Source organism: Calidris pugnax, unplaced genomic scaffold, assembly GCF_001431845.1.
Source record: "Calidris pugnax isolate Ruff unplaced genomic scaffold, ASM143184v1 scaffold336, whole genome shotgun sequence".
Classification (NCBI taxonomy): domain Eukaryota; kingdom Metazoa; phylum Chordata; class Aves; order Charadriiformes; family Scolopacidae; genus Calidris; species Calidris pugnax.
This window is the reverse complement of record NW_015091127.1, coordinates 474886-491853: the sequence shown is the minus strand read 5'-3', so window position 1 is coordinate 491853 and position 16968 is coordinate 474886. Positions and strand designations below refer to the sequence as shown.

General features: G+C 39.4%; 1 protein-coding gene across 2 annotated transcripts in view; it reads left to right on the top strand.

Moving 5' to 3' along the window:
- Window positions 1-11739, top strand: part of HDAC11 (histone deacetylase 11) — a 34143-nt gene extending 22404 nt beyond the window's left edge. Inside the window, exons 7-11 of one of the 2 annotated variants that reach the window (XM_014958449.1) lie at window positions 184-246; window positions 2512-2608; window positions 5868-6046; window positions 9751-9936; window positions 10910-11739. In XM_014958449.1, the coding sequence (XP_014813935.1) occupies window positions 184-246; window positions 2512-2608; window positions 5868-6046; window positions 9751-9936; window positions 10910-10939 (555 nt within the window). In that variant the 3' untranslated portion in view covers window positions 10940-11739. Of the gene's footprint in view, window positions 1-183; window positions 247-2511; window positions 2609-5867; window positions 6047-9750 lie in introns of both variants that reach the window. The other variant, XM_014958448.1, reaches the window with a different exon arrangement.
- Window positions 11740-16968: the final 5229 nt, after the last annotated feature.

Here is a 16968-nt window from a genome sequence, read left to right as displayed (position 1 = left end):
TGCGAAATAGCTAGAGCTTTTGTAATTAAATGTATTGGAGTAATTTAGCCGTTTATTTGGTGAATGAAACGAGTGGGCATGTGCCACGTTCAAATCAGAGCAGTAATATACTTCAAGCCTCCAGTTTAACCTGGCACCTAACTTCATAACTTTCTCCATCTTTTTCTTTGCTTATATATTCAGTTCCTGTTTGAAAGAGTCCAGGGGGTGTCTAAAGCCACAATTATCGACCTGGATGCCCATCAGGTGAGTAGCTGACCTGTATTCTGTGCTGCAGGTGTTCAGCTCGAAACACAAGTGTGTGATAAATACCCTTTTATCTTATAGTAGTATAAACTGTCAACTCGCAGAACACAGAGTTAATCATAGATGATGGAAACTGAACAGGTTAGTTGTCTAATTATTTTATGGTCCAAAAGGTTGTTAAGCCAGTTCAGTAAAATTAAACTGAGTTGTAGCTCCATCATGTGGCTAGATGGAAAAATCTTTTTGAGTTTTGTACTGATCTGAGGCATCCCAGTCTCCAGAGGAGATCAGCATCCTGAAGAAACAAGAATCTCTTGAAAGGGAATTACAGTGATCATTGCAGCAGCCTTTGCAGGGGATGAATTTGACCTTCAGTGTTTCAATAGAAAGCCTTGCCTCGGGCTAATGAAGTAACAAATACATCTGTCTTCACCTGGCAAAGTGATTTACTGTGGGTACTGAGAACAAATCTTGTCTTTGGTAGGATTTCCTAAATAAATCTTGAAAGGAGGGAAATAGTATTTTTAGAAAAGCAGGTCGTGCACCCAAATGGTGTCCAATCTAAAGCATTGAAATTAATCTGTGTAAATAAATCATTTTTAAGTAGCTCCATGGAAATGAGGAAGCCTAGTGGCTGCAAGTTTCCCATCTTCTATCAGTTCTCTTGTGTGCAAGCTCAGGCATCCTAAAATGACCATGAAATAAGGACATAGATTATGCAACAGAAAGGAGTTCTGTGTTCGTGATTCTCTTCAGCCTTCTCTGTCAGGGTGTGGAATTTTTGGTGCTTTTTGGGGGTGTTTTTTGGCTTGTTTTTTAAAAACTTCTTGGAATGTGTTTTGATTTTCAGATATCATGCTGGTAATCTCTGTCTGCAGCTAAATCACCCCTTTTCTGTAATTGTTTCCTTTCTTTGGGGACCCAGGGGTGTGTGAAGCAGCAGCTCAGCAGCTCCTTTCTAAGTGTGCAGATATTCTCACCTTGGGAGTGTTCTAGTTCTTGGTGCGTTGGCGAATTTCACCTTTTGTAAGAAAATGGTTCGCCCAGAGGCTCCTGTATTCCTACATTTCTGTTCATGAACTCTTTTTGTGGACCAAAGGTGCTGAATAAGTAGGAATTGCCCTTTTTCTTTCGTAATGAAGCATAAAGAAATAGAGTTCTGGAGCTTCCCATTCCTCTCCACACACATTGACTAATTTTAGCCTGGTGATTCTTTCTTTTTCCCTTGTTTTTGGTTTGTTTCCAGGAGGGAAGGTTGTACCAGAAATATAGCTGAACTGTCTGGGGAGAGTTACAAAATAAACATATATTATGTACCTGAATTACAGCAGACAAATCTGTGGAAATACCCGTTTCTATAGTTGAAATGCAGTTCTGTTAGGGCTAGGAGCTGGGGTTCTGTGTGATACACTGATTTCAACACAATTATCTTAGTGATTGCTGTGCAAGGATTATTTTTATACTCATGGAAAAGAGTCTAAATAAGAGCGGAAAAAATACTATTGAAATTCAGAAATGGGGGAGGGACATACTCAGTATCTAACACAGGGGGACTACTCAGAATTCAAAGCGTTTTCTCTTGGGAATCCATCTTTATATCCAATATATTCTTTTTGTAGGGAATCTCTGGCGTTAAACAAAACATTAAACTGTTGGGTCTTTAGTGTATGTATTTTTTTGAGGCATTACTTATTCCTCCAGGACTCTAATTATTGAGCTGTAGTCTGGTTTTTATTTACTTATTTTTTAGGATAAGAGTATGAGTGTCTCTGCAGCAGCTGAAAGGGACTTTCTTTGCACAATTGGAAGACGAGAGATCTACTTGGTGGTCACAGTTGCTTTTGTGATGCTGCTGAAGACAATTAGCTTCTAATTTTCATGTATTTTTCTTATGTATAGTCTCTGCAGCAGCTGAAAGGGACTTTCTTTGCACAATTGGAAGACGAGAGATCTACTTGGTGGTCACAGTTGCTTTTGTGATGCTGCTGAAGACAATTTTCATGTATTTTTCTTATGTATATAATGGGATGTGTGATAATTGCGTTCACAGAGATACAAAGGTGCTGATTTTGATAATACCTGTGGTCTTCAGACCGATGCTGTCAGAACCCTCAAAACTCTACACCTCAAAATAAACTTCAAGACTATAAATAAGAGAATGACGCAGGAGTTTTAAATATTAAATCTTTTAATTACTTTAGACTTGGCAGATCATTTAGTTCTGTGTTAGTGTGCTAGGAATAGCTAACTGTAAATTTCCTGCAGGGAAATGGCCATGAGAGGGATTTCATGGATGATCATCGGGTGTATATTATGGACGTGTACAATAGATATATTTATCCAGGGGATGGATTTGCTAAACGTAAGTATAACTGAAATTCATATTCCAAAATATAAAAGACCTATTGTGCTGTTAATTAACTTCAACTAATAAGTTTCCTTGCAACAATGTTAAGTAAATATTGATTTATTTTTTTTTTTTTTAATTTCACATTGAACTTAGGATTTTCAGTGATCCCTGTGATTTATCACAGTAGTGTTAACACAGTGGTGTTTTCTCTTGCTTCTGGAATGAATTTCTGGGATGCTGGGTGTGGGACTTTGGTAGTGGTCCATTCATGAGAAGCCATGGCTGCCCCATCCCTGAAGGGGTTCAAGGGCAGGTTGGAGGAGGGGTCTTGGAGCAACCTGGGCTGGTGGGAGGTGTCCCTGCCCAGGGCAGGGGGTTGGAACTCAATGATCTTTAAGGTCCCTTCCAACTCTAACCATTCTATGATTCTATGAAATTATAATTAAGGTCCCTTCCAACTCTGACCATTCTATGACTCTATGAAATTATAACGCATTTAGGTGTTGTCTTTCCGGTAGAACTTGTTTCCTAAGCATCTAGGAAATAAGATGCATTTGAATGTGAAACAAGTTGGGAAGCAAAGGAAATCCTGCAGATGTTAAGAGCTGGTGCTTGATTCTTTTGTTGTTTGTTTTTCCCTACTGTGATGTGCCTGTTCTGTCTGGTGACCTGTCACAATTAATTAGAGGGCTTTTGATAATGGTTAAATTAGAATGCAAAAGCCCCAAGTTTATTTGATCTTTGATTCTGTTACACTGTCATTTATTACAGGCTTCATTTGTTAACTGAATGATAGTTTATTGAGGGAGATGTTCTTCTGCTGTGGAATTTCTTCATTCTGAAAAGCCTACTTAATTTGAATTCTTGGCAAGAGTTAGGTTCAGTGCATTGTACTTTTGTTGAACTAGTAGATTTTGAAAATAGTCTGTGGATTTCAAGTTATTAAACTAAAAAATGACCATTTAAAGCACATCATGTCTGTAAGAGACAAATTGAAAGGAAATGAAGGCGCTTTTTTTCCCTAAGAAAAAAATCTCTTTATTCATATATCAAATGGTGACACTGTGAACAGAGGGATTAAGACCAAAGCAGAGTAAGCCCTTGTCAGGAAATCTGAAATGCTGAACTCCTGTAAAGCTGGGAGTACCACTATTCCCATTCTGCAGATGGACTTCCTACTCCTTCACCGTGTTTTATTACAGGACTCTCTTCTGTGCATTTGTTTGCCCCATGGACTTCATTAGGGGGGGAAAAAAAAAAAAAAGGCCAGCTAACATTGTCCAATGGTTAGCCATAAGGGTGTTGAGTCCCTAAGGGGAAGGACTTTGGAAAGACAGGGAAGTTTAGGAAGAGAAAGGAGAAGAGAGAAGGAGAGGAGAAAAGAGAAGGCTCCGGGGAGACCTTATGGCATCCTTCCGGTGTCTGAAGGGGGCCTACAGGAAAACTGGAGGGGGATTTTTTCAAGGGCATAGGACAAGAGGCAATGGTTTCAAACTGGAATAGGGGAGGTTTAAATTGGATATTAGGATTAAATCTTTCATTATGAGGGTGGTGAGAGCCTGGCCCAGGTTGCCCAGAGAAGCTGTGGCTGCCCCATCCCTGGAGGGGTTCAAGGCCAGGTTGGATGGGGCTTTGAGTAACCTGGTCTGGTGGGAGGTGTCCCTGCCCAGGGCAGGGGGTTGGAACTGTATGGGCTTTAAGGTCCCTTCCAACCCAAACCACTCCATGATTCTAAGATGGATGGACCTGCTCAGTGGAAGATGAGCAGAAAAAGTTCACAGCTGAAACTTCAGGCCTTAAAAAAGCGATGCTGTTGGTCTGAGTGTCATTTTAGCTGTTTTCAAAGCTGCAGAAGTATAATCACAAATTAGCAAGAGATGGACAAAGGGCTATCACATGCACATCTGTGTTCATGCTAACCTACAGATCCATCACTGAGTCCATCAGTAGTCCCCAATTTGGGTAATAAACTAGTCACTGTAATTCTCTGTGCTGTGGTGGAGATGAAGATAAAGACATGCAAAGGCATGGAATCTTATTCATGATCATCTCAACTTTTTAATGGCTTCATCAGAACGATACTTACTTGTTCCCCATACTAATGTGTTCACCCCCTCCTCTAAAGCCCTCCCCAGCCAGGGGCTTCTTCAGCCTGAAGAGGCTCTAAGTGGTGTTCAGAGGAGCACAGCTGTGCAGACTTACATGAACATTTAGATAACAATAAGGAAAGAATTCAGGAAGAATATCATAAAGAAACAAACTGTTTGAAACTACCGTTGATGCAATAACATAAAGGAAAGAAAACGAATGCTTCATTCATGTTGAACAAGGATGGGAAGCAGAAAAAACCCCTACCCAGCAATCACGAGAATAAATAAGTATCATTCTGTGTTGAATATATTCATGCCCACTTGGTGGGTGCTGAATCCACTCTGAAGATTTAAGACTCCAAGTGATTTGCCTAGAGGCATGGGGTATGTCACGGTGGAATTCGTACCCTGAAACACCTCAGACAGATTTGATTAGTTCAGATTTAGAGTTATGCATAACTCCTTAAGAGCACCCAAAACTACGCTGCATAACCTTGGCTTTTCTTTACCTTCTCAACCCTCCTCTTCTACTTCTAATGCTTTATTAGAAGCACTAGAAATAATTTGATTTAAATTAAGAATAGATATTTGCTCTTCTGCTAGGATTACAGAGTAAGAACGTTAAATTGAAAATGCTTGGGGCAAAGCCGAATCTTGTTACATGTTCATAAAGCAGTTCACATAAATTCATGATCCCTTGCTGTTAAGTTTTGAGTGTTGAGATAAGAATAAAACATCTTAATGATTTCTCAGTGATATTTATCTTGTATTTTCCCCCAACTGTTTCCTCTGCAATAGCAACTCAGTGTTTTCTTTCCCTTATGCTTTATTTAGATTACTTTTAAGTTAATAATTTTCTTTGATTTCTTTGCTGACTGGTAAACGGGCATGTAGATCAGCTGCTTTTCAATAACATTTTCGACTTGTGTCTCAGACTTTTTTTTCCCCTTTGCATCTAATTTTCTTTCTTCAATGGAATTTTTTCAAGGTCATTGTGCTTACATTTGCTGGGAAAACAAGTAGTTGAGTAATCTTCCTTAATTCAAGGTTCTGTGAGGATGCAATGTATTTACAAAACTTCCAGAAATGTTATCTTTTTCTCTTGCTTACCGAAATCTTGCGTTTTTTCTCAAAGCAATGCTTTGTTTATTGAGTAACATTGAAAATTTTATTTTTTTCAGGTGCCATAAAACGCAAGGTGGAGTTAGAGTGGGGCACGGAGGACACCGAATATCTTCAGAAGGTACATACTCATGTGGAAGGGGCATTAAATGAATTAAAACCGGACGTCATCGTTTATAACGCCGGGACTGATATTCTGGATGGTGATCCCTTGGGAGGACTGGCTATTTCCCCTCAGGTTTGTATAATACTGAAATACTTACAGATTTCACTCCTCCCTAGATGGCAAGGGCAGTCTCAAGAGTGACTTGCTGCCAGCAGTTAGAAGAAGGTAAGGCACATACTTTACACTCAACCAGAGCATTTTCCTCTTACGGATATGTAGAGCAGCAGGAATGTATCTGTTTCATCATATGTTTTTCGTTGGCTTTTCCTGACTAAATATTTTTGTTCTTCAGGTGCCTCTTCCAGTATCATTTTTCTTTCTAAACTGTACCGATTTTGAACATCCGGACAGTAACCAGAGGGGCATAAATCTTCACATTTCACCTGACTCCTATTTTTCCTGTTGGGTTTGTTCGTTCTTTCTTTCTTTTACCTTCCCATAACCCATTTTGTGATGTATTTCTGTTGTCATCTGTCCCCAGTATGTATCTTACACTTAATTTCCTCTGTAGCGCTCCCAGCTGTTGTAAACTGCTCTTCTGGTATCTTCCAGTTTGAGCAATTTTGTGCATCCTGTGTGTTTTTAGCAAACCAACAGACGTTTCCCCTCTTCTCATTCTTCCCAATACAAATATCATTACCCCTTTTCAGTTCAGTTTACCTTCTCTCTCCCCCAGTTTGGTACCAGATTTAGATTTATTCTGTACAGCTTCTTCAAAGTCTTCACTTTCCAGATACAACAGGTCTGCTTTTCTCAAAATACACAAAATTTTACAGATCTCTTATTTTCTCCATTTTTTAAAAATGATTCCTTCTCTGACAGTTCCTCGGTTCTGTCTCTCCTGTTTTCACTGTTTTAGTGGACACTTTTAGCGTCCACCAGATCAATACAGAAATATGCTTTTTTGCTTTGTGAGCTCTCAGATTCCCTTTTAATCGAGCCATTGCTCGATCTGTTGGGTTTTCATTCTGTTTTGCAGTACTTTAGTTCTCAAATGCTTTCTTTTGCGCAGAACTGTAGTTCCTTGCTGGGTTTTATTTCCTCATTCTTATTATCTCTGTCACTGAGCAATTGATTTGATTTCTGACTGCCTGCAGAGTCCTCGATGGATCCCAGGTGGAAGGACTTGGAGCCACTCTGAGTCTCCAGGTAGTGTTTCCCTCTAAGGAGAAAGGAAGAGCTGAGGGGCTTGGACTTGTTTGGGTTTGACCTTGGAGAGGATATAGAGTCGTAGAATTGTCTACATTGGAAAAGACTTTTAAGATCATGGAGTTCAATCATCAACACTGCCAAACCCACCACTAACCCATGTCCCTCAGCACCACGTCTGCCTGGCTTCTAAATACCTCCAGGGAGGGCAACTCCGCCACTTCCTTGGGCAGCCTCTTCCAAGGCTTGACAACCCTTTTTGTGAAGAAATTTCCCCTAATATCCATCCTAAACCTCCCCTGGTGCAACTTGAGGCCATTTCCTCTTGTCCCATCACCTGTTGCTTGGGAGAAGAGACGAACCCCCATCTCAAACCTCCTTTCAGGGAGTTGGAGAGAGTGAGAAGGTATGACCTGAGGTGTCAGATCTCATTTGGTGGAGCAGAGCTTTGTGGAAAACAGAGAAATGGAAGCTGGTGGATAGACAGAGAATACTTTAAGTGTATTTTAAATGCCTCTTCAAAAAATTTTTTGCCACTTCTGGAGGAGCGATGTTAATAGTCAAGAAAACTGAGTTGGGGTAGTTTGTTGGGTGCTGCATAGGGAAAGAGAAAATGTAGGGATGGGGAAAGAAAGGTGAAATGGTTTTTCTGGTCATAAGAAAGGCAGAGTGCCATTTCTCTGTACTATCAGTGGCTCAAGTGACTGAAGGTTTGTGCAGCTCAAGTCTTTATTTTTTGAATTGAAGAGAGGGTTTCTTGTCTCCCTGATCTCGTTGGTTTAGGTGTGAATGGCGTATTTCCCCAGGCTATTGGAAATGCCAAAACCAAGGGCATTGAGCCTGGATAATTCATCTCGTCAAGGTTCGTTAGTCCGGTCTTCAGTCCTAGAGTTGTACATGTCATTCAGGTTTTAAAATCTTGCTACAGAGTTAATTCTACTCAAAATGATGCCTCCCGAGTGATAGTTTCTTGGTGTTTGAGGCTGTGGCCGGAGAACTTGAGGTGTAGGAGGTGAGTCCTCGGATCTTTGTTTGTAAGAGGCTACTGCATCAGGCTGTCGTTTCCATTTGATGTATTTTCTTTCTTGGTAACATACAAAAGCTGGAATAAGCCAGTGTGTTTTCCCCTCAGTTTTTCCAGGCTCAGGCACTGGAGATGCTGGAGGCTCCTGGGAATGGTGGCTGCATCCAGTTCTTGGGTAGTACGATGTTTGCTGCGTCCAGCGGCAGTTCCCGAGGGATGTACAGCTCATTCCACAATTCTGTTACTTCCTTTAAGGATCTGTTCCTAATATAATTCTTCAGTTTTCTTTGTCTTATTTTTCAGTTATTGTTCCTTACTCCCATTGTTCTTTTACAGGGCTGTGTCAAACTGTACAAAACCCGTTGCTGTTTTATGGTTCTACAAAATATTTTTTCAGCTACATTTGAATCCTATTCTTTCCCTTTACCATTTGTTTGTGGTCTAATTTTTTTTAATGGGAGGGTATTATTTCTTGATGTATTTACAGTCTTCCTCTAACCAGTCTGAGTAGCGCATATTCATTTTGTTGTAACACTTTTGCTGCTGCTTTCTTCATTTTTGTGTATTTGATTGCATTTTAATCCCTTTCTCCATCTCCAGCTTTTGCAGTTATTTACATTTTGAGCTGTCCATTGTAAGCTGTTGTCTATTATGTTGTTTGTCCTTTTTTTTTTTTTTTTTTTTTTTGAGGAGTTGTAATGGATTATTTATGCCTCTTAGTTATCTCTGGAATTCTCTGCTTTTCCTGTTTCCACAGAAGTAGATTTTAATTCTGTTCTTGCTCATTTCTGAATTGTCTATTTTTCCCCATGTGTGCATATTTAAAACACAAGAGGCTCAAAGTGTTCTGTTGTATGGGTTAAAGGACAGCACAGTACCTCTCGGTCAGCAATCTTTGTTATTTTTCAGTTCCATACCCTTCTCTATTAGTGAGGTTTATTTTCCTTTTTATATATCTACCATTACTTACGTTCTGCACCTCCCACTTCAGCCATAGACTCTTTTAGTATTAGCTTTTATTAAAGAAACTGGAAGCTTATAATTCAACTGGTGATTGTGAACGTGTAAAATCCGATTTGAATTTTTGGTTCTTCTGTAGGTTTGTGAAATCTCAATCAAGTTGCTAAAGTTCTGTCAGAGGGTGCTGTGTGACTTGAGCACAAACTAAATTCTTGTTCTCAATTCCTCACCTGTAAAACAGGGTGAACACCTCTAAATTTTGTAGTCGGTTTGGACTTCAAGGCCTTTGAGCAGGAATTCTTCTAGGAATTGATACTAAAGACTTTTATTTGTTGTGTCCTTTAAAACCAAGTCAAGGATTTTTGATTTGCTTTTTTCCTTTTTTATTTTTTTTTCTCTTTTTTAATGATTATCCATGTAAACCTGCTAAAGGGACTTTTAAATGAATTCTTAATTCCTATTGTACAATGTAGGGCTTAATCACTTACCAAGCATCCAATACGATATATCCATAAACCATAAAATAGAACTAAAATATATTTGTATCACTACTCTTTTTTTCCTTTTTTTTTTTAAATTTTTTTTGTGTGTTGTTTTTTGTTTTTTTTTTTAATTTTTGTGTGTGCGACTCGTAAACTTGCAGGGAATTGTGAAGAGAGATGAAGTGGTGTTCAAGGCTGCCCGAAGCCGCCGAATCCCCATCCTGATGGTGACGTCCGGAGGCTACCAGAAGAGAACGGCGCGCATTATCGCCGACTCCATCCTCAATTTGCACAACCTGGGGCTGATTGACAAGGAGCTCGCCACCAGCGGAGCTGGAAACCCCAAGGTAGAGCAGATGATTAGAGACTCTGAAAAAGACTTATCCAACTTGTCACTGCAGTGACAAGTTACTGAATTTTAGGAAACAGCTTCCTGGTTTAGGAGAAGGAAATCTCTACGTCATTATCAGGGTTAATATATTTTAAAAAGACTCAACTTGCTGGTAGAATAACACCATAGAGAGCATAACTGTGTCTGACTGCTGAAGCTATCTTGAGCAAAGGCAACAAATCCTTTTAAGCTAATTGAGACTTATACTCAAGGGTACTGTCTTTCAGTTTGTAATATTACTGTAGAAAGCTTCAATTGCTTCTCTTATTGTGAAGAGTAGTCTATTCTGTTGAAAGAACTATGCAGTTGGTATCCAAAGACTGTCCCAGACCAGTTTCACATGATGCAGTTCAGACTGTGGTGGGAGAAGTATGGACTAAACCTACTGATATATATATTTTTTTTAGATACTGCATTTTATTTATTGCTTTTTTTTTTTATTGAAATACTGTTATAAAACAAGTTCTGTACAGGCTTCAGCTGTCAGTGAAATACTAAATTTAAGTGCAATACTATAAAAACCAGTGCAGTTGGTATGCTTTTAAGCCATAGCCAATTAGAATGAAAGTTCATTCATTTATATTTTAATCCTGTTGTTGATAGTGACTTAAATCCCCCTTATAAACACCTTGAGAAATAAAATATGAAATGCCTTTGGCTCCTTATGCAAATGAGCCATAAGGGCTCAGCATTAACAGTCTAGTGTTTGCCTCTCTTAACATCAGGCCTGCATATAAAAGGCAATAGTTACTATGCATTGTAAATCAGAGTAACTACAATAAAAAGGAAACTGATTTTAGAGTTCTGAGAATTCTTGCAGAAAATATTAGGTAGAAATGTAGGTTATCTTTTATTACTGCCAGCTTGTCATGTATAAAACAGTGAAGAGTAAATTTTGATTTTCTTTTTTTTTCTTTCCCCTCAACTAGTGCTGTGTTTTTCAGTTGCTCAAGGAGTAACGGTACTCATAGTTGCAGTCATAGTTGGTAACCAAATTGTTCATACTTACAGGTAAAAATACAGTGCAATTTCTACATTAAGCTAATGTGCTAACTTTATGTGGGAGCTTCTGGGAGGATCTGGGAACAAAATAAATAGCGTGTTCAAAAGCAAATCCAGTACACTAACTCTAAAGTTTGGGTTTGTCTAAGATGGTACGTTTTGCATTAGGTGCTGTTTGTAGCATTGGGTCATAAACATACTAAACTGTATATTTTGCAAGAGCTTTTTTAACCTCCAGGTATTCACTGATTTGTAGTACAAGTTTCATGTCATGTTTAGGTTGGAGCCTTTCTATGGAGAAACACCAATAATTTCCTTGTAGTACAGTTGGTGTGTAAGCTATTTAAGGAATGTTTAATTCTCATTGGAATACTTACCTCACTTAGGGTTAGTTTTTTAGATTGATCGCGTACGTTAATTGTAAGAACTTGCACAATTGCTATAAATACCTGCTTTAAAACAGATTTGACATATTGCACTAATCTTGAGTTGCAACACTGTTATTAAAAAGCACTTTTAAATTTCTTACTAGAAGGACCATCAGAGTACAATTAATGTTGAGATTTATTTTTTCTATACTGTCTGATGTTACTGAAATGTTATTGTTTCATATAATTTTTATAAAATTATAAATTACACTTCTATAAACTAAACCCTTGTCATGGTACCATGTGGTCTTTTCCAAGACACTTTCTGTTTGTGTTAACATGTTTATATTATTTTCCCTGGGTGGAGATTAAAATGCTGTTGAACAATGCTGGCTGATGTTTCTTTTCACTTCACGTGTATCTTGGCTGCCAAAGCCTTTGACCGGAACAGTTTATTGAGAAGACAAGAAGATGTGGTTTTCGTACTCAAAACGTAACTGAAACAGCAGTGAGTCTTAGGGGTGAATAATACAAGGTTTGTCACCAGTGGATGACTTCCCAACTCCTATTTTAGGTATTTTATCGTTACAGGTATTAAACTTTAAACTAAGCTTCTGTTAACACTGCAGTAGTTTATTAGAGGTCTCTTAAATCATTATCTCTTCAAAGAGAACTAAATGTTTGCAGAAGAGTCTGCTGGCTTTCAGACTCTGTAAAATTTGCAATCATTAAGCAACAGACATATTGGCTGTATTTTCAGGGTTTGCTATAAAGTAAGAACTGATAAACAAACTCCTCCTTCATATTTTTCAAAATTTTTAATTTAGTATGATATTTGACTTGTTTGTTAAAACCAAAAGATTAATTTCTATGTGTTAAGAAACTGTATAAATGTGCACTGTTTTTTGAAAAGTAGTAGTGAAACTTTTTCTGAGTAGAATTTAGACCACAGATACTATACGATTGATAGTTAATATACTTTTATCAGTAGGCAAAGTTGACTGAAAATTTCATCAGGGAAACCTTGCCTTGATCTACCACCATCAAAATTTATAGCTATCTTTTGTGGAATGTGAAGACCTGTGTAAGTCTGGCAGGACAACGCCACGTAGTCACAAATGTTATGGGGAAAAATATGGAGTTTGGGGGTTTGGATTTTTTTTAATTGAAGTCATAACTATATAGAAATAGAAAGGCATGTGTTGGAACTGATCCTCCAACTTACAACCAAAAAATGATATTGAAGAAAGACCTAGCAGGTCTTCTCTTTTGTAATAAGATGCGTTAGTTTTGACTCAAATTACTTAAGAAATAGTGAGGATTGTCCAATAACTGTACAAACACACGTTTCTTCTTAGTCATCCATGTGTAAAATACATTCAAAAAACAAACTGAAGACCTGGTGTTTTTATCTATTTGGTTTTTACAGTTGGGGCATTGAGCTCCAGCCCCCTCCGCCTCTGTTTGACAGTCAACACAGTGTCCAGAACCTGGCATGAAAACCACTGGGTGTTGTGGTCATAGCCTTAGCTGATACATCTTAGCTTCAGGTGCTAATATAAGTCTCTTTCAAACTGAAGGTAGGATTTTTTTGTTTGTTTGGTGTTATTTTGGACACCCTGCATTGTCAAGTCCCAGACTTGTCTCATGAATACAAGGAGGAATTTGGGAAATGCTGTAGTCAGAGAGTTGTGATTTAAAAAAGAAAAGAGATATTAGAAAAATTAATTGGTGGACAGTTTATTGGGAGGGGTGGAAGGAAGTAATGCTTATGTTTGGTGTTTCTCTGCTCCTGGCTGTTCCTTGCAGCTTGAGGAACCTAATGGTCCTGAAACCATTCCCCAAGACCTCCTGGTCCTGCTACCGGAGTGAGCTGTTTCACAGCAGTTCTGCCTTCTCTTGCACACACAACAAGGCACACAATTCTTTTCAGAGCTGGCTGCATGTCTGTGTTTGCTGTCTGTGAAGTGACACTTGGGAATTTCTTGCAGTTTACAAGTTGGTGTCCTACATGCAGCCGCTTTGGGGAGCCCGCTGACAAATCCAGAAGTGATGAAGTTGGCAATTGCGGATCTCGACTTGGCTCACGCTGTGCTGCCAGGAGCTGAAGGAGCTTGCTGGGTTCAGAAAACTGCTGGGTCTGCTATGCCAGCATTTGAATAATTGAAAACCTCCTTCTTTCAAGAAATCTGCAGTCCCTCGGTGAAGAGGAAAGTTCACTTGCTCTTTGCCCAGTGGGAGATGATCTTCCTCGTACCCCCCGGCTGATGCTGAAGTGCAGAGCGTCTCGGAAGCAATAATAAAGGGCCTAATCCCAAGTGATGCTGTGTCCTGAACTTGCCTTGAATCTAGCACAGGTTGTGTATTCCCCAGCCACCCTAGAGGCACACTTGCAAATTGCTCAGTATGTGCCAGCCTTTAGCTTAAACTTTAAATAAGCGTGATTTTCAGTTTTTTAGTCTTTCCTTGTCGCTTTTGATAATCTCTCAGATTTCTCACCCAGCGCTCATCTAATTTTCCTTTCTTTATCTTATCCGCTGTGCAGATCATTTTGTTACAACCAGCCACTTTTTACCAAAGATCAAGAGAATTAATTCCTCCAAAAAAGAGATGACATCTCGGTGAGCTGTATGGAGGACTAGTTCTTATGACTGGTCCCGATTCTCTCCAGGGCTTATGTTGGTGGTGGGAACAGGAGGTTGGATTTCCTCAGAGTTTGGCTCAATTCAAGTGTTGTACCCACCTGTAGATAATTCTTAGGACAAAGTAACTCCTGCCCTGCTTTCTTACAGCCTTTTGAACGTGCTGCACATAGCACTTGCCTGCTGGAACTAAATGCAGAATATTGTGGTAAGACAAAAATGCTGTTTTGATTGAAAAGATGGAATGGGCGTAGGAAATGCTTGTGGTGGGGCTGTGGTTCTGACTTACCAGCCTGGTGCAGGTCTGACCTCCCTCCCTGCAGCTTACCTGAGATCGAGCTTCTGGTTGGAGATGAATTAAGTACAAAAATGGTGAAAAACTGCCCATAATGTCAGGCACATCTTGTGTTATCGGTCCTGCAGTGCAGTGGTCTGTGCAGCCATGGCACACTTCCATAAACCATTCCTTCCTTCAAAAGTAACATTACGGATAATTGGTTAAACTATTTGTTGTCAGATAGAAGGCTAGTTATGTATTTCACTAATAAGATCCAAAGTCTTGTTTTATTTTATAGCTGAGAGTAGGCATCCTTTGAGCTTCACTGGAACTCATTATTCTGGAAATGTGTGTTTGATTTGTGTATTAAAAAAAAAAAAAGGGGAGAAAAGGGAAGAAGTGTATAAAATAATGCATCTTGTCTTTATAGTGTCTTAAATTTAGTCCTTAATAGGTTTAGAACAGATTGCAACATATTGTAAGAGCAGAGAGATGCCTCCTTTCTGTAATTAATCCCGTTACCTGAGAGCTTGTCGTTTGTGCTGTGATTTATTTGCCCCCGTATTGGCTGCAGGTACAGAAGAGGGCAAAACAGACTTCAGGTGTATTTAGGTCTATATCAGAGATGAGACAAGGAAAGGGAACGTTTCCTAAAGAAGCTGCTGCATCCTATGTCCTGCCGTCCGTGTGTGTGAGGATGGAGCTGGAGCCAGCAGGAGCCTCTTTGCTTTCTGTGGGACTCAAGTAGCATCTTTCGTGGGACATGTAGGTATTTATTTGCTGCTTCTATATATTCTATGCTAATTTCTATCTCTTATCATTCTTTGCTAATCTTCCTTGTGACAACCATCCACCAAAAGTGTCACCTAGAGCACTCTGATTTTTTTCTGATGGGGTTTTCCCGTGGGCAGTGTCCTCTCGGTGACCGATCTTCACTTCAGAGGCCTCCAGCTACTTGGACATTCTCAGCATAAGGGCTTGGTGGAATTTGGGCTTGCTCCTTCTGTTCGGTGGCTACGTTAGAGTTTGGAGCATGTTTGGTGTATGAGATTTTGGGGAAAGGATGTGTGGAGGCAGGTTCTTGGAGTCGGTGGCAGGAACACAGCAGCTCCTGTTGACAATTGTGTTTTAGAACGAGCAGCTCAATGGGGCCCCGGCTCAGAAGGAGATGTTTGATTGCTGCCTGAGTAGAAGTAATTCATAAGAGCTTGTTCAAGAATGGAAACAGAATCTGATTTTAATTTGATTCCTTTAAAAATCAATGCAAGTTGACAAATATCAGAAGTACTTGGGGTTGTTTTGTGGGACCTCCAAAAACTAGTGTGTCTGATGGTTCTTAATGTCAAGATATTATGATTGTTTTGGAGTGTTATTGTAAATTAGATGGGTTAGTCTTTGCCAAGACTCCATCCTGTGATAATCATAGCCCTGCAGATTACTGGGAAGCAGAGGGGAAGAGGCAGGTGACGTGATGTGAGGGCTCTATAACCACTCTCTGTGTCACCATAGCGCTGGTCTGGCTTAGCAGGGGGTGCACCAGCCTGGTGAGACACAGCCCTGCTTATTGCTCTGTGGGCACAAGCAAGAAGGTGGAGTTCTGCAGGTAAGGGGTTCTAGAGATTCTATTTCCCCTTTATTTTTATTAGAGTTATTTATTATGCTATTATAAATATTTATAGTAATATATTTATAATATTATACATATTTATTATAATATTGAATTTATTCTAATTTCTATTTATTTACTTCTTCCAGAACAGTTAAAATGTAATTATTTGAACAGTGTGTAATATTATTCTTACAGATTCTATAAGACGACTTCTTAAAATGGCACCATAAGCAGAGGTCACAGCTCTGCCACAGTCTAGTGGAGAGCTTGGGTGCAGGCTGAGGCGTGCCAGGGGGTACTGGAGCTGTGCCTGGCTGCACCCCCTGAGCAGGGCTGGCTGGTAACACCTCTGGGCAACGGGCACCCAGTTCTGATCCCAGGTAGCCCTGTGAGATGGCTTTATTGCCATCCGTGTCTTTTAATTGAGTTTATAAGGATTTCCTAAAATCATATTAGAGTAAGTGCTTAGACTCTTAGAAGATGCAAACAGAAATATTGATGAAATTAGCCTTCTCTAGATGAATTTTTTTTCAGCTTCATGGTATGCTGTCTCTGAAATTGATTCTGAGGTTAATTGTCTTGGCCACTGTTTCTCAAAGTTGCCTTTCTTTAATTAAGAAAAAAAACAAAACAAACAAATAAACAAATGCACAACCCAAACTTCTGGGCAACCTTGTATGAGCAGCGCTAAATGTATCCCAGGAACCATGAGAAAATGCCTTAAGGATTGTCACTTAGGCATGCACTTAAAGCTATTGATACCATGTTAGGATCAGAGAACAAAATTCTACTGCAATTAGATGTAATCACAGCTCAAAGAAATATCCTGGGATAAGATTGTAAAACCAGACTAGAATTGGCTACCAATAACTACTGACAATCAAAGAATTTGGTTTAGATGGTAGAAATAGATGAGACTGTATAAAACCAAAGAAGTCTGAGAAGGAGAAAGGGCGAACTTGGGGCTTTCATTCTTTCTAGTATCACCAGCTCTGTTAATGATGCTAATCTTTTGTCTCTTTTCTTTCTGTTACTGTTTGTAGATGTAAACACGGTCTCACAAAGCTGCAGTTCTGGAGTGGAAGCCCTA